Source organism: Crinia signifera, chromosome 6, assembly GCF_055691185.1.
Source record: "Crinia signifera chromosome 6, ASM5569118v1, whole genome shotgun sequence".
Taxonomy (NCBI): Eukaryota; Metazoa; Chordata; class Amphibia; order Anura; family Myobatrachidae; genus Crinia; species Crinia signifera.
Window position 1 is genome coordinate 253,339,276 of NC_139222.1, and position 18,734 is coordinate 253,358,009.

General features: G+C 42.1%; 1 protein-coding gene across 5 annotated transcripts in view; it reads left to right on the forward strand.

The window, feature by feature from the left end:
• Positions 1–18,734, forward strand: part of EXOC6 (exocyst complex component 6) — a 277,290-nt gene that overhangs the window by 118,500 nt on the left and 140,056 nt on the right. For all 5 annotated transcript variants that reach the window (XM_083149343.1, XM_083149345.1, XM_083149346.1 and 2 more), the window contains exons 9-12: positions 6,601–6,684; positions 6,777–6,823; positions 8,375–8,495; positions 11,731–11,802. In XM_083149343.1, the coding sequence (XP_083005469.1) occupies positions 6,601–6,684; positions 6,777–6,823; positions 8,375–8,495; positions 11,731–11,802 (324 nt within the window). The remainder of the gene's footprint in view (positions 1–6,600; positions 6,685–6,776; positions 6,824–8,374; positions 8,496–11,730; positions 11,803–18,734) is intronic.

Here is an 18,734-nt window from a genome sequence, read left to right on the forward strand (position 1 = left end):
TGGCGAGGGGACGCGGAATACATGTAAAGTAATCCGCGTCCCCTACCGGGGCTCGCCACGCTTCGGGCTCGGTGGCTCGCTGCGCTCGCCACACTTTATAGAATAAACTCCACGCCGACGTGCATAGTGGGGGTATGAAAAGGTTGGAGGACGCATACCGCTGCACTCGCCACGCTTTGGGGTGGCATGGATAGTGGTGGTGTTCTAGGAACACTTTCACACTTGCAAAATCATACATCTGATGACGACATGTGTAACTAAAAACTGAAAATTTACTAAAATAATTTAAAAAGCATAATGATAATAGGAACAATGAATCAATTTTAAACCGTAAAACATTAATTAAGAACAATGAATCACAGTAAAACATTAATTAAGAACAATGAATCACAGTAAAACATTAATTAGTAACAAATCACTTAATCATCCTTAGGGAGGAGTGTAAGTGCTCCCCGGATTCGCTCAAATGGGTTATCCCCACCCAATGTCTTTCTCCACATGAACTCCTGGAGATAGAAATGGAGCATGTGTCGTGCTGTACCTCTTTGGCGCTTATAGCGCCATCTGCATGCACCCCACATTCTCTCCACATTCTGGGTATGCACCCCTGTGGACGGGTCTATAAAATTGAACCTGTGATTGACTTGGGCGTGCTGATAACCTGCAAGTTCCAGCTGTTCCGTGCTGTACGCCCTCCAGCAGTCACTGTAAATCGTGGTGCCTGGATCTACATTCTCAGTAATAGCCGCCATCAAAGTGCTGGCATCGCGTCTGGGCACCATGGTGAGGAAACACTGTCCCGTTTCCCTACAAATTCCCCCCAAAACCCACTGCTGTGGGAACATACAGCCGACATTACTCTTCCTTCTTACAAACATACTCTCATCGACCTCCACGATGTGGCCTGGACCGCCGATACGGCGCTGTGGCTGCGCCATGAGGTCCATCGTACAAGCCTCCCGCATCCATCTGTTGTACAAAACAGCCGTCCTTTTGGATATGTCCAGCTGTTGCTGACAGTACTCAATGGATGTCAGCTCCTGGGCCCATGAGTATATAAAGCGCACCAAGGTGACAAACGATAAGCGGCACACCGGAAACCAGTGAGCCGCTCTGAGGCTCACCTTCAGCCGGCACACTTTTACATGGCAGCGCCACATACATTCCTTCACAGAAAGGCACATTACGTGGCCATTCGCGCAATTCTGCGCTACCGGAAGGAGATTGTGTCCTTGAAAAAAGGTGATGGCCTCCTCCTCCGTCTGAGGCAGCGTAAACATAGTCATAGATGCAGCCATCTCATAAACTTTCAATAAATCACCAGCAGCTCTGAGGGATGCTTCTACTCCTGTCAGAATATCACCTCAGAATGATTTCTGAGAGGATCTGGAAGGGGGCGGGAATGACAGGGAGCGGGAACAGGAAAATTGCATTGCATTGCATCGCATGCTACTATAATGCGATGCGATTTCACTACGTTCGCGTTCCTAAGGAAACTGGGCGCCCTGCTAGGAAACAAGTACCAAAAAATCTATTTAAAAACTTTGATAGACATTATTAATCCTGAGGGGGTCTGAATATTTAAAATAGGAACTTTTGCCTACTTTTCCATGTGAACAAAAAGCTGTGTTAAATCTCACTGAGAACCAGTTAAGTTAATGCAGCTTTTTAACTGAGAACCAAAAAGCCCATGGCTGGGTAAGTGAATACAGGCGGAATCCACAGCTTTTATGTTCAGGCGGAATCAGCCGCGTAGCGTTCAGCTGCCACTGGAATAAAATAATGGCAGATTTGGTACCGATCGGTACATCTTTTATGTCAGTAAAACAAAAAATATGCTTCTCACTGGAAATGCCATTGAAACAAATTATTTATTAATAAATTCAAATCTAAAATTCAGTAGAGGAAGTGCATTTTACGTCTTAGGTGAATCTTCATTACAACTGGTGATGTGAAGCTGGTCACCGCCCTTTGAGGTGTTTCTGAAATAGCTAATAATTATTGGCTGTACTTGTAGGCCTCCTCCTAAACCAGGCATAGCCACACTATGGCCCTCCAGCTGTTGTGAAACTACAAGACCCATCAAGCCTTGCCACAGTTTTGCTATTGGGGAATGCTAAAACTATGGCAAGGCATGCTGGGATGTGTAGTTTCACACCAGCTGGAGGGCCACAGTTTGGCCATGCCGGTCCTAAACACACTACTCCCCTGAACACATTTGTGCTCTGCATCTAATATAGTCACTGGCAGGTGACCTCATTAAGGGGGTTATTTTGGTTCACTCTTTCTGACAAATTCTTTCTTAGGTGGACAAAACCATGTGCACGGCAGGTGGGGCAGATATTACTTGTGCAGAGAGAGTTATGCTGTGTACACACAGGGTAATATGATTGCTGGGGATATATTGCTAGCAATATATCCCCAGCAATCATATTGCTCAGTGTCTCCTTTTCATCAGCGATGAAAAGGAGACACTGCTACGGGGCGGAGGGGGAGCGCAGCAGCAGCAGACGCTGCTGCTGTCACTTTGATGGGAGGGGGGAGGGAGCAGCGGCACGGGGCTGGGGAGATCAACGCTGATCTCCCCGGCGCTGACCTCCCGGCACAGCGATCGCCGGGGAAAGCCGCTGGTCGCAGGAGCATGCTCCTGCGACCATTAGGCAGTGCACACGGGAGCGCGCAGCTGGCCATATTCAGCGACCATATTCCCAGCGATTTTACATGAAATTGCACCCGTGTGTACTCACCTTTATATTTGGGTGGGGTTTTACTTCAAAGTGAGATCGATATTGCAGTTTAAAAATAAAGCAGTCAGTATTTACCCTGCACAGAAACAAAATGACTCACCCAAATCTAATTCTCTCTGCACATTTTACATCTGCCCCCCTGCAGTGCACATGGTTTTGTCCATCTAAGAAGGAATTTGTCAGAAAGAGTGAACCAAAATACCCCCCTAAGTGACAGGAGAGTATGCAGTGGGGGATTCAGAGGTTGCAAGTAAAGGTGTGTACGCATGGGGCGATATGATTGCTGGCGATATATTGCTAGCAATATATCGCCAGCAATCATATTGCTCAGTGTCTCCTTTTCATCAGCGATGAAAAGGAGGCACTGTTACAGTCACGGGGCGGGAGGGGGAGAGAGACCCGAATGCAGGAGGGAGGGAGCGGCGTCACTTGGAAGGGGGGAGGGACGCGAAGGCAGGAGGGAGCCCTTCTGCCACTGATCTCCCCGGCGCTTACCTCCTGCACAGGGCGCGGGAAGCCGCTGGTCGCAGGAGCATGCTTACATACAGGAGCGCAATTTATCGCCAGCAGCACTCCAAATCACTGGCAATATGTCCCATTCTCGTCCGGCTCGACTTAGTATTGGCAGGTGGGATTCAATGTCCTTGCTGCCAAATGGCAAAAAGGGGGCGTGGTCACGAGAAACAATCCACGGTCGTCCTCGGCAAAACGGGCACGACTGCTTCTAAAGTCGTGTACGTTCTGCCGAGATCCCTGTTCATTGCTACCGGGAAAGACAGCATTTAATAGGGTCCCGCCACCATTTCCCCCATCAGAGATAGCGGCGGGGGATTGAATACCTCCCATAATCTGATTGGTTGCTAATGGCAACATTACCTCTATTCATTTTTAGAAGCTTTAGGGGGGTATTTAATCCAGGATTCCGAATGTTGGAACATCCCGACAGTTGGAATCTCGGGCTGTTTTCGTTTCATTCAACAGAAACTTGAATTCAATGCTCCGACTGTCGAGTGTCGGAAAGTTCGTAGATCGGTGAAAATGGCCGTGGATTGTCGAAAAATGGCTGTGAATTTGAGAAAACAGATCCAACTTTAAAAAAGTCGTATTTGACACCCTTCAGTGCTGTCGGTAACAGAAGCATTGAATAGGTGAGTGATGATATTTCCCCTGTCGGAAAATATTGGAAGAGATTGAATACCCAGCTTATTAAATTGACCCCATCATGCTTACAAAGACATTGAGATTCATTTTTTCTACATCATATCCAATTTAACTTAAAGGTTTCCTATTTTTCCCAATGTAAAATAAACTACAACCCAATATTATTAGGTTTTTGTCAACACAAATTTTTTTTTCATAATCATCAATATGCGTTCCATCCCTTGGTAATAAAACCATATACGTGTTTGCGTGTCTTTTGTGTTCTTTATATTAGTTGGAATGTTCTACATTTTCCTGATTCCCAAATAGCGTGCATAGTACATTTCACCAAAGAAGTAAATAAACTGATGCTATGAGGAATGTTGTTTCTTATTTAAGCCGGACTGCTAAGTCTTTTGTAAGGAGCTTCTTATTACCATTCCAGTTAATTGGTTTTCCAAAATGGTGGTAAAATCTGTTTAAATAGGTTTATTGGCCGGTGTATGAGCTAAATGCTAAACCTTGTTTTCTTGTGAGTTACTAGTCACTGCTATGTTACCACTCCTCGTGTCCCTTATTGTGCTCCTGGCTCGGAAGGGGGGATTGTTGGTATCAAGTAATGGAATGTTAAGTAACTGTGACCCAGCGATAACCTCATGCCCCTAAAAAAAAAAAAAAAAATCAAAATGCTAAGCTGCTTTATTCTTCTTGCATACAAATGACGTTGTATTCAGTAGGTAGATGAGACGCTCGTGGGGCACTGGTTTCAAACGCACAGATGGTTCCCCCTGAATGGTTCTTCTTAATGAGATCACCGGGATGTCAGTTGAGTTACTTACAAAAGACAATTTTCTGTAATAAGAGTAGAAAATGTGTATACAATTAAAAATGAAAAATGGAAGCACATTATAGATGTACTTCATGTATAACTTTTTGTGGTGTAGTGTTTTTCCTTGTGTTGATTGTTGTTGGTGGACTTATTAGTTTAGATTTTTGTTCTAAAAATGTCTTGTTGATTGAACGGTTTTGTTCAATGCTAATTTTTCTTGTTAATTAAGGAACGACTGGGTTTGTGAATGTTTCTACATTAATTAATAACAATAATTAATGTTATATTGGTACTAGATTAGGGTCCATCCACCTTCTTCTTACCAAGTATCCTTAATAGCCATAATATATTTATCACACGCCCAAATGTCAGTAAATGGCATGCTCTGCACTTCTTAAAGTCTTCTGGATTGGTTTTCAGAATTATGATTATTAATAATTTTCTTTGCGTCGGCAAAAAAATGATTGGGTCTATGTACTAAAAGAGACCATACGCTTAGCCAAGGTATGGCATGTAGCCTCGCATGCGATGCCCTGGAAACTCCCCAGTGCCTAGATGCATGCGGTCATTTTGCATACTATGAATCGCATTCGGGCGCATCCATTGCCCCGGGATATGATACATCCTTGTTGCAGCAGTGACAAAGGTTGAGATGTACTAAGCGTTGAAAAGGGATAAAATGGAGAGTGATAAACCACCAACTAATCAGCACATAACTGTCCGCTTTCAAACACAGCCTATAAAATGGCAGATAGGAGCTGATTGAATGGTATTTTTTCTTTCTCCACTTTATCACTTTTCAAGCTTTGTACATCTGACCCAATCTTCGTATCCGATCCAGTGCTCGTGTCGGATCGGAATCATAAGTAAAAGACTTTTCAAATGATGTATCGGCCCGATGCGCCAAAATCTTGTAGAAATGGGACAAATTACACTAGTGTATTGCGGCCATAACCTTGGAAAGAGATAAGGTAGACAGCAATAAAGCACCAACCAACCGGCTCCTATAATTTTTTCAAACACAGCCTTTAACATGACAGTTAGGAGCTGATTGGTTGATTACTTTATCTCCGTCCACGTTATCTCTCGCCAAAGCTTAGCCTAGACCCCTATTTATTGCTGCTTATTCCACATGCTTATGGAACAATGGTTGGGCAGCATGGTGGCACAATGGCGGCCATTCATGCCTCACATCACAGAGGTCTTGAGTTTGATTGCCAACCACTGTCCTATCTTTGTTGAGTTTGTATGGTCTCCTTGTATAGTGGTAATTAATTATAATGGTAATTAGAACAATAATGCTTATGCAAGATCACTGGTGATTCGTATCACATGCTCATATATATTATTTTATATATATATATATATATAATATATATATATATTTTGTTATTTATATAGCACACACCAATTCCGCAGCGCTGTACAGAGAATATTTTAACATTCACATCAGTCACTGCCCCGGTGGAGCTTACAATCTATATTCCCTTCCACATGTACACACACATTCATTCTAGGGTTATTTTCTTGGGATGTAACGGACCTACCAGTATTATTTGGATTGTGGGAGGAAACCGGAGTACCCAGTGGAAACTCACGCAAGCATGGGATATACAAACTCTGCACAGTTAGGGCCATGGTGGGAATGGAACCCATGACCTCAGCGCTGTGAGGCATTAATGCTAACCATTACACCCACACTGCGTATATCCATGTTTCATTTTCCAATGTGGCACCTCTGTTATTCTCTGGCTGTCCCGTTTCTTTGTAACTGTTGTCCTGACAGTTTTTCATTTTCTTGACACCTATTGTACCACCGCACATGTCGGCAGAATTAGTTTTAATATTTTGTCAACTATAATTTTTCGTTTTGTTACTTTTCAGGGTGATAAAGAAATATTTCAAAACTACTACAGAAAGCAGAGACGAAAACAAGCCCGATTGGTTCTCCAGCCCCAGTCAAATATGGTAACCGTATTCATTTCAAGATTGCTACTAGGAACGTTGTGTCCAGCTTCTTATGGATACATTCAATTCTGTTCTTCTCCCTTCCTTTACAGCACGAGACAGTTGAAGGATATAGGAAATATTTCAGCCAGATCGTGGGGTGAGTTCTGATAGTTTGGGGAAGCACTGATAAGCATTTGTTGATGAAGGGAAAAATAAATCCTCATATTCTAATTATGTAATACTGGAGAATCTCAAGATATTGTGCAACCTGGTGGTTTATTTATAATTCAGTGGTTTTGCAGCAACAATTAAAGTGGCAGTATTTTTAAAGGTAGCGCCCACTACCCAGATATATGGACCCCAAATGCAATTTAATGTTCTTAAGGCTTTGTTACCTTGACTGCTGTGCTTTACGCTGACTGTAAGTGCCTTTTACATTCTTACCTCCGGGCTGTGAAGCGTCGGCTTACAAAATACACTGCTGTGCAAATAATCCCCTTAAGGCCCCCATACACTAGTGCAATTTGGCCCTTTTCTACACAACGGCAAAGCATTGGGCCGATAAATCGTATGAAAATTGTCAAATCTTATGTAATTTACTTGCAATTCCAAACCGCTGTGCGAAACCGTGCACATCGGATCCGCAGATTGTCATTGCTATACCAAGGATACATTGGAGTGTATTCAATGCTTTCTGCGAGCTGTGACAGCGAGCAGTACTGACCCCTGCACACGCCGTTTCCCTCTCGCTAGGTTTTTGGAGCGAGGGGGAAGCGGCTTATGCGGCCGCTAAAACAGCGAGGCTTGCGGCTAAATGTAGCTGGCTCCCTGCATTAGCCATGAGCCTTTCTGTTTGGGGGAATCCGCGCCGTCCTCTGACAGCAAGAATTTCCCCGGCAGGCTGAATAGGGTGAGCGGCCGGTTAAACGGATGGCTTGTTTTTGGTTATCCCCGGCCGTTTTACCCCCTCGCCGGCCACATTGAATACGGCCCATTGTATGTCGGGGCAGGGAATGGGATCGCATGCGATGCACTGTATAGAAAACGACTGCATACGATGTATCACATGTGATCTAGCCGGTGGGTATGCCAGCGGAGAATTGCCAAGGTAGCGCATGCGTGCATGGGGGCCTTTAGTATACAGCATTGTATAGCAGTTCAATTTTTCTGTGGCTTATCTGATTTAACCTGGCTTTTATTACTCCATGTGTATTTTGCACAGCAGCCTAGAATATTACCATTTGCAAAGTTTTAACTTGAACTTTTGTTTAAGATTCGCTGTTTGGGCGAATTCTCGCTGTCCTCTGACAGCAGGGATTCCCCAGAATGTTGAATAGGGTGAGTGGCCGGCGCGGGGCTTAAACGGCAAGGATCGCTTGTTTTCAACAATCCTCCCCGTTTAACCCCCTCGCCACCCGCATTGAATACACCCCTGAGTGTTTGCTCTAGGTTTCGGCATATGTATGACATTACATTAGCCTCATATTAACATTTTTTGAGTCATTAATGCTAGTTTTGTTGTGATGCAAACAGAAAAGTCATATTTTGGGGGAAACCACTGTAGCATTCTGAATAACAACCTCCATATATGAGAAGATAATTGCCTATCTTTGCCTATCTTGTGAGATAATTGCCTATCTTTGCCTGTCTTGTGAGATAATTGCCTATCTATGCCCTGATTGTTTAATTGTAATTCCTTTGGCCTTAGGTTTTTTGTAGTAGAAGATCACATTTTACACGTAACGCAAGGTCTGGTGACGGGAAGCTACACCACCGAGCTCTGGACCATGGCGCAGTCCAAGATCATCGCAGCCCTACGCACACACTCCGTAAGTGAGATGATTCCGATGGGTTCTGTGCTCCTCGTACAGTAAAGGCTGCTGCACGGTGAAAAGCAGGATAATGTCAAAGGGAAGATTTACTCTTCCATCATTGTGCTTTTTTTGTAATTAGATGTTGTTCAGATTGAGAAGGAGACCTGCCAGGCTTTTGTTTTTCCCTAGAAGACTCCGGCTGTGAGCACCAGCCATGGGCTATTTGCATAATCCTTCTCTGATTTACAACTGACTGGGCCCTCAAAACGCTCTCTTAGTCCTGCACTTTAGAATATGCAGAGTTAATCTGCTGTTATTATTGCAATCTGTCCTCATTAGTCTCAACTGACCTCTTCATTAGATCAGTCTGAATGGTTCAGTACCGGGAGCAACAGCAGGAAATAGTTCCTAATTATCATCGCAAATACCTGAGCTCCCAAAAAATCTCACCCAGCAAGCCCTTATAGCTGGTTTTAGCCGTCCGTGTTATCTTGTTAGATTTTCTGTATTTTTAGGCCCCACTTGCATCCTGCAGCGCCAGTATATCGCCCATAAAAACCACGTTAACTGTATGTAAAGAAGCCACACTTATCCCCTGTAGCTATGCAAGCCAATGGGATTTTAGCTTTCAGCCGTCCTGTGTAGGTTAGTCTAATGAATGCTGATTGGATGCTAGGAGTTACTGCTCATTTATACCATATTATTTAGGAAGTCTTCTTCCTAAATTGTGCACGGTACATATAGTGGTAGATATTTTAATACTAGTTATCAAGTAAACAAAATATTATCTTTACAAATCCTAACTATCCCAAATGTAAATCTCATCACCGTAAAATGATAGATGTCTAATTATGTGGCCTCTCATGTGACTTGTTTTAGTGCCAGTGGGGGGGGGGGGGTGGAGCGATATGCTATACTTACCTGATGACCATGTATCCCTAACGTTATATAGATGGCATTGTAGCATTAACATCTGGAAGGAAACCGTGAGCAAGCAGGCACCGTGCAGTTCAGCTTTTATTCCCAAGAACTACACGTCTTTATTTCTCTTGCAGTTGGTCTTGGCAGAGTTGTGTGTAATTACAGGTAGCGTTGACAGCATTATTGCCTACTGTACATCTGTTTCGCTGGAAGGTTCGAATACTCGGGACACTTTTTAGAAGTTGTCCGTCTGCATTGTTCAGCGTTAACCCCGTGCCAGTTGCTCTTTGCCTGTGCAATCTTACACCTCTTTGAAGAAGGTGGAATTGAGCCAAGCAATAAATTGTCTGAAATAGGAGAGATAAGCCCCTGCTGTCTAATGCATGCTATGAAATCCATCTTTAGTGTAATGATGTTTTTTTGTCGACAAAGAGTGAAAACAGCCATTTGAAAGATACTTGTTAGGTGCTTTGTATTGGCTGCATATAGGGGAGATTTAATAAACCTTGTAGAAGTTGCCAATAGCAACCGATCCAATGCTACTGTAGATATGATTTTATAGTATGTACTAGATAAATGACAGCTAGAATTTGATAGTTTGCTATGAACAACTCCTCCTCCTATCCTCTTTAGAAGATTTGATAAATCTTCCCCATAGGGGGAGATGTTGCCTATGGCAACCAGTTATCTTGTAAGTGTTGTTTAGTACATTCGGTACCAAATCTCCCATCTGATTTTCCATGTCAAGAGGAGTCACATTGTGTGGTGTTTTTGGGTGGGGTGCGTGTGTCCTACATACAGTAGAGCTGAATTCGGAGGTTTCTTTTATTGGGGCAACTCATGGTTTTGCCGTGTAAATGATTAAACCTTTAAAAAACCCTCTGAGGTCAATTGCCAAACTCGAAGGCTATTACATTAGGCCGGTAGTGTCTAGTGCAGGCATTCCCAACCACGGTCCTCAAGGCACACCAACAGTGCAGGTTTTAGTGATATCCAGGCTTCAGCACAGATGGTTTAATCAGAATCCCTCAGATACTAATTAAGTCACCTGTGCTCAAGCCTGGATATCTACAAAACCTGCACTGTTGGTGTGCCTTGAGGACCGTGGTTGGGAATGCCTGGTCTAGTGGCTCAGTTTCCTTTTGAAATTGGTGTCCGGTTGATAGTTCTATAGTCAATAGATTGACCCAAAATAGTCAACATGCAAAAGTTTGACAGGGTCAAAAGGTTGAAAGGTAAAAGGTAGTGCTTCAGGATCGACAAGTTCAAAAGGTCAACGATGGTCGACACAAGTTTTTTTAAATGTTTTCAACTCTTTAATTTTTTACCATCTACGTTGGTTATGGTAGGGAATAGCAACATGTGCAGAGCACAGTGGTAGCAGAGTAAGACACCCTGCCTGATGCATGGCAAGCAATGCAAGGGTACACGTATTCACTAATTTGGCCCAAATACGGTGAAACATGCAAAATGACACCCCATAAATTTGGTACCCTTTTCTATGGCAACTTTTTGACCTTGTCAACCACTTGGGTTCGATCTTTTGACTTTTACATTAGATCTATTGAACAAATAATTGTAAAGGACATTTGTGGAGACCATTCTAGAAGTTGGTGTAGCCCATATGTCATTCACTCTACTTATACAGGTTGAGTATCCCGTATCCGAGTATCCGTTATCTGAATTATTCCGAAAACCATACATTCCAGAAAGTGAGAAAAAAAATATTTTTTTGCTAAAAACTCACTGGGGACATTTGTAACAGCACTACTGGTGACATGATATGTAACTGGCACTATATATGTGCAAGAAAATGATTGCTTGGCATTCAAATTCAATATCTGAGATAGTACACAAATTTTGTTTCATGTGTTGAAACCTTGTTTTTTGAACAAATAAAATATATTTGTGTGTATTTTATGTGGTAATAAAATATATTTGTGTGTATTTTATGTGTTTATACAGCATAAATGCAAGATACTTCAAAATACATAATTGAAATATTAAAATATTCCGAAATACGGAATAATCCGTTATCCAAAATTCTCCTGGTCCCGAGCATTTTGGATACGGGATACTCAACCTGTACTGTAAAATACCAGAATCTGATTTGTTGCTAAAGGTAACGCATCCTTTTTTCGCTTTTAACTGGAACAGTTTTCATTAATGTCACCCCTGCATATCTAGTAAACATACTGTAATTGACGTGTGCAGAATTTTCATTTGCGACTATGTCCTCTCTTTCTTGTCACCATATGGTACAACATAAAACTGTAAAGGTGCAATAATGCAATATATTAATTTAATACAATTCCATTTTTTTTTACAGTCATACTGCACAGATCCCGATTTGGTTTTGGAGCTAAAGAACCTAATTGTGGTATTTGCTGATACACTGCAGGTCAGTTTAATTACGACTTCCTTACAGTTTATGCTGCTGGGTGAAAGCAGATTTAGGGATTTCGCAGAATTCAGTTATGTCATTTATTCACATGTCTGCTATGAATAAGATTAGTGATCTTTCATTGAACACCAAATCCATTTTTGCCACCACTTGTATTATAGCATACATTGAGGCTTGGGTTCATACACAAGAATATATGTAACTCGGTGGCAGCGATTCAATTAATAACATAATAGCATAACTCATTATTTTTGCACTCCAATGTGCTGCATTGCGCTGCAAAATGACCAAAGATTGTCAACCACGGTATTCAATCCCGGGTCACAACTGTCGATCCGTCCCGACAGATGTGACCCTGGCCCGTTTTCGTTTTGCTCAACAGCATATCGCCAGGCAGGATTCAATGTTCCGCTAGGCAAAAAGTGGGCGTGTCCACGTAATCGTCCTTGGATTGGCCAGATTCGCCCGTGATTGTGACAATTCACGGCTGTAATCGACAAAACGTGCCTGACAGTTTTTAAAGTCGGACCCATTATGTCGATCTGCCTCATCGCTGCTGTCAGGCAAGACAGCCTTGAGTAGGCGCCTGACGCTATTTTCCCTGTCGGAAATAGCGTCAGGGATTGAATACCCCCCTAAATATAAATATAATTAAAAAAAAATCATATTGGACCACTTGCAGCCACAGATAACAAATAAAATGAAATAAAAAATGTGCCTGAAAATAGACACATTTTAAAGAAGATATAGACACATTGGAGTTTATTTCTTCAATGGGAGTTTTATTTCAGATAGGATGTTGCTATGGGTAACCAATCAGAATCCACTCCTTATTTAGTGCCTTCTAAAAGATAATAGATCAAATGTGATTGGTTGCCCATAGCAATAAATTAACTATCTGCACCCACTTATTTCATGTAAGCCATGTATGTTCCTCCATAATGGAATATATGAATAATATTTATGGCACCTGTATTGATTTAACCCTTTGATTGAATTTGTCAAAATAGGTGTGAAAATTGGCAAGCAAACATTTTTATTCATCATAATGACCTCTAATGTCGACCTCTTATAGGAAATATAATCTTTTTTTCACAACATTTTTTATTTGAATTTATATAACAGAAGTGAGCAACGCTTTCTTTTCTCAAATCGGATGAAGTCCAACAGGTGAAAAAAAACAAAACCTTAACGAACAGATGTCTACATGGAGCTTAATGTAACGTATTAGATAAGGTTTGGGAAGCCCACCTACTTTATACATAAGCAACCAGTCAGGAGATGACTAATGAAAGAGTGGTCTTGGTTGGCTCTTCATCCATTAGGTGGTCCTTCATCAAATTCTGTAACTCAAGGATCAATGCGGTACTTGTTTCCTAGCACGGCCACAACGATTTAGATCGTTGTGGTCGTAAGATAAAAAATCGGATCGATCGCATCGCATGCGATTTGGTCGCATGCGATGCGACCGATCCGACCGACCGATTTTTCACCCGATTTTTTTTTTTTTTCACCTGATTATTTTTAATTGCCCCCCCAAATGTTACTAAGTGGGCTAGACCCCACGATAGACGTCAACCCGAAGCGTGGCGAGCGCAGCGAGCCCGCGAGGGGCGGCGGTGCGCGTCCTCCGACCTTTTCATTCCCCTACTATCCACTAGGGCGTGGAGTGAGAATAGAATAGTGTGGCGAGCGCAGCGAGCCACCGAGCCCGAAGCGTGGCGAGCGCAGCGAGCCCCGCGAGGGGACGCGTATAACTTCACAGGTATACGCGTCCCCTCGCGGGGCTCGCTGCGCTCGCCACGCTTCGGGCTCGGTGGCTCGCTGCGCTCGCCACACTATTCTATTCTCACTCCACGCCCTAGTGGATAGTAGGGGAATGAAAAGGTCGGAGGACGCGCACCGCCGCCCCTCGCGGGCTCGCTGCGCTCGCCACGCTTCGGGTTGACGTCTATCGTGGGGTCATGGCGGGCACATAAAAAATGTGAAATGGGTCATATTGGCCCATTTCACCTTTTTTATCATTTTTCCCTATGTGAGATGGACTTAATCAAGTCCATCTCATCTTGTGCCATTATAATGGCACAAGACCGACAAGATCCTCCCGATTTCAATGTTAAAAGATTTTTTAACATTGAAGTCTATGGAAAAATCGGGTCAATCGGTCGGTCGCATCGCGGCCGATTTTAATTGGTCGCGACCGACCGATTGACCCGATTTCTGTCAATCAAAGGGAAAAAATGGTAAAAAATCGGCCACATCGTGAGGATCGTGTCCCTTAATTAAGAGCCACGATCACTCACGATTGTGGCCGTTCTAGGAAACAAGTACCATCAATGCTAAGTAGGATAGTCCATTCAGATGGAGGAGTGTGTGCCTTGTAATTTTTAAAATAAATTAAATCAGAATGGATTACTTTTTTTGGAGTTCTTATCAGAAAAGTCAGATTTGTAGATCTTTTTTTTTTCAGTAGTTTTTCTCATGACAAATTGTGGGACAATAGACCAGAATCACACTAAAACACGTTGATTTTTAAAAATGTATGCTTGATCAATTCCCCCAATTAAGTTAAAAACCCATCATTATTTCCTTTGGTAATTGTACAAAGTGTAAATTCAGTGAGATTCTCTTTATTTAGACATATTTTAGTTTTCCTCCCTTTTTGGGACTTCTGTCAATAAATATTTCCAAAAAATATATAAGAGAGTCTTGTGACAAATTTAGAGTTTAGTCTAAAAATGTTTCTGGATGTCATAGATTTGTGTACTAAATTTATTATGGCTGTGATGGTCATAATTAAAAAAATTATAATTTTATATATATATATATATATATATATATATATATATATATATATATATATATATATATATATATATTACACGTTTTTATTTAAGGTCACATGGGCCCTCAGTATAATTAGATCGGCAGTGTGGATGGGATGTTGCCTTTTAATCATTTAATTACTGGAGGACAACTTGTGTTGGAATGGTAGGGAGGAGTTTACAAGTTTATTATGTACATTATTATGCAGATCATTATTGACAATGGGGCTAATCCTTTTTTGTGATTAGCATGTCTGTAAATAAGTTTATGAAAAAGTGACAAAAGGGAAGATAGTTTCCATGTGTAGTATATTTTTTCTGTCCATTCTATTATATCGTTGATTATAAAACTAATTTTAAGGCTTGTTTTATTATTATTTTTTTTTTTTTATATATGTAAACTAGTTCGATTTAAACCATTATAGAAACATAGAATTTGACGGCAGAAAAAAAACATTTGGACCATCTAGTCTGCCCCTTTTTTAACCATATTGTTACCTCAAACCCTATTTTATCCTATTTATTTTTGTAAAATCCTTATTTCTATGCCCTGCATGTTTAAATTGTTCTAATGTCTTAAGGGGCCTACACACCAGGCGATCCCTGGGCATCTTCTAAGCAATCTCACTAGATCGCTTAGAAAATGCCCCTACATCGTTCTGTGCGTAGGGGCAATAGCGATGCGCGGCCATGCGCGTCACTATCACCCAGCAATTAAGATCCAGCATGCTGGATAAATCCAGTTATATCACCGGTCAGGGCCAGTGCTCTCACTAGAGAACACTGGCCCTGACAAATAACTCAGCACACATCACTGATACGTCACTGTATGCGATCTAGCATCTCTCATATTGCTCATCAAAATCTCTATGTGTGTAGGCCCCATAAGCCCCTACCACCGCTGACAGGAGGCTATTACACATGTCCACTACCCTTTCTGTGAAGTCATTTTTCCTAATTTCCCCTGAACCTACCTCCTTTCAGTGTCCGTGCATGCCCTTGTGTTGTAATACTTTTATTTGAAGGAGATTTCCCTCCTGAACCTTGTTATAAACCTTGATATATTTGAGTTTCTATCATGTACCCCCTTTCAATTCTTTGTGCCAAATTATACATATTGAGATTTTGTTAGTCTTTCGGGGAAGGTTTGTGATTCTGGTTTCCCAGAAACCCCCCTCCTCTTGGCAAGTGCCTTTAATTATGGCAACAATAGCACTGGTATATAATATGATCAACAGAGCTGCCACCACATCATGCAGTGTAAGGGACAGAGCAGAGCTGTTGCATATGCCCAGTGTACCAGCTTCTTCTACCACATTTACTATATGTGTGGATCTGAGCCCTCAAACATCGCAATGAACCAGAGAGTATCTGCCAGGAGGAAGAGACAGGAGCCTTACCATTAAGTGGGAGATTGTGAGCATAAAAAGTGCAGTACTGGTTATATATTGTTTGTGTATTTATTTATTATGATGTTAAACCTTTTCCTGGCCACTTATCTTATTTAAACGTTTGAAACAGCCTATACTATATATAGTACTGTACTGTTAAATATTAATACTGATTTCCATACAGTATCCAGTGTATAAAAATACCAATTTTCAAGGCTATTGCTGCTCCCCCAGACTCCCGTACTTACGCCAATGCGCTGCAGAGTTGGAGATTTTGGATTACATTTGAAAACCCCCCTCTAAAAATCCTGAGTTTGCCACTGAGGCCATGCACCATTTTTGTTGCCCTTCTTTGTTCCGTCTCTAATGTATTTATATCCTTCTGGAGATGTTGCCTCAATGTCAATTTTTATGGCATTTGTGTACTTTATGTTGTTTGGCAACAAACTGGTGAAACAATCAGCATGCTCTTTATATTGTCTGGCAAAAGTGCAGTTACTTTCATTTGAATTAATTGGTTCTTGGGAATTCTTTTGATCTGTGTTTTTTGTGACCAGTTTGTGACATGGTCAAATCTAAAACCTATGGGGTATATTCAATTGAAGCCAGATCCATTCCGACATGCATCTGTCGGAATGGATCCGACAATACCTATTCACTTGTGCGACCAAATCCGACTTTCAAATTTGCTGAGCAGCAGCACCATGCGCCGTCCTCCCCGCCTCATCTCCTCTAATTAAGATTGTCAGAAGCGGCCCAAAACCTGTCGAATTTGACCCTGTTTCCGACAAAAGCACACAGATTGTTGGCGATTTCACCAGTCCACTTGATTTCTGACAGGTCCGAAAAAAAATGTTTTCAAAATTCAATAGGTGAAATCATGTCTTCAACTAAAAAAGTCGGAAACTGATGTTTTCCAACAACTGCCATTTTCTGACTCTAATTGAATAGACACTATGGGTGAGATTTAATAGGATGAGAGATTCAGAAAGTGAGAGATTTGGGAAGAAATCTCGGTACTTATGTAATATCTGGGCTCCCATTTTTCTTATTAGACCGCGTCCCCTCGCGGGGCTCGCCACGCTTCGGGCAGGGTAGCTCGCTACGCTCACCACACTATATAAAATCAACTCCATGCGTAGTTGGATAGTAGGGGTATGAAAAAATGGGGTGCATTTAACATGGGAGCCCAGATAATACATAAGTACCGAAATCTCCAGTTTTTTTAAAGCGGCAATCATTTACACTGCAAAATCAGTGTGATTTTGCAGTGCAAATGATTGCCGCTTTAAAAAAACTGGAGATTTCTTCCCAAATCTCTCACTTTCTGAATCTCTCATCCTATTAAATCTCACCCTATGTGTTTTCATGAGAAATAGCGGAAACGGGGCTGTTTTGGGGGTTTTGGCTTCACCTTGTGTAGTTGCACATACTGGCAGGGCCGGCGCCACCACTAGGCAAACCTAGGCATTTGCCTAGGGCGCCGGCCACTGGAGGGCGGAAAATGCCGCCCGGGTACCTGTCCTACCGGCGCTGTCTATTTCAATCTGGCGGCGGAGGCAGCGGGGGTCCCTGCAGTCTATTAAAAATCACGAGCGCTATCCGCCGGGCTATGCGGAAGCGCTTCTAGTGTGAAAACTCTGGCAGCACGGCGCACGCTGATCTCAGCCAATCAGCGTGCTGCCAGTGTTTTCACACTAGAAGCGCTTCCGCATAGCCCGGCGGATAGCGCTCGTGATTTTTAATAGACTGCAGGGACCCCCGCTGCCTCCGCCGCCAGATTGAAATAGACAGCGCCGGTAGGACAGGTACCACCCCTCACACACACCACCACCCACCCCACCCCCCCACACACCCCCCCCCCCCCTGCACCGGGGCGCCCCCAGCCCGACTCGCCTGGGGCGCTCCGGTGCCTTGCACCGGCCCTGCATACTGGCTTATCAGGCATAATTGCATACCCCCCCCCCCCCCCCACCATAAACTTAGAGTACCAAATGTATCATTGCAAGAAAATATGAAATAATGAACAAATCGGACAATATATGTACGTGGCAAGAGTAAGCAGTTGTTTTTTTCAAGTTCCCAAAGTCCAAGGATTAAATTGGCTGGACAGGGAGCCACAGCTGTTCCCATAGCTACACACTCTGTATGACGGTACATTTCATTGCTGAAATTAACTAAATTAGAAGTTAAAATGACTTGAATGCCATTTAATATAAACTCGGTTCTATCACTGTCCTTCCCTCTGAAATATTTTATGGTTGAAAAGGATTTGATTATTGGTAACCTTACATTTCCCTGCCTAATGGTAGCAGGCCAGGGGTCTGTGGATGTATAACAAATTAAATCAGTTGATGGTATGCAGCAAAGTAATCTAACAAAATAACTGTAATACTTTTACCTATTGTTTACCATTATGAAACCTCATTTTAAGGGGATCAACATTATAATAACATTCCCAACAAGATACTTTGGTGGCTGTATTACATATTTAATTTTAATAGATGATTATCAGTATAATCATAATCCGGAATTATATGTAAACTTCACATATTGTTAAAATAAAAAAATAAACTTAAATGTAAAGTGTTAAATATACTGATTAGTCTGTATTACTATCTCCTATTGTAAAGCGCAATGGAATATTTCTATATAAGAAACTGTTAATAAATAAATAATTAGTACACTGATCAACAAATGATAACTTCTATAC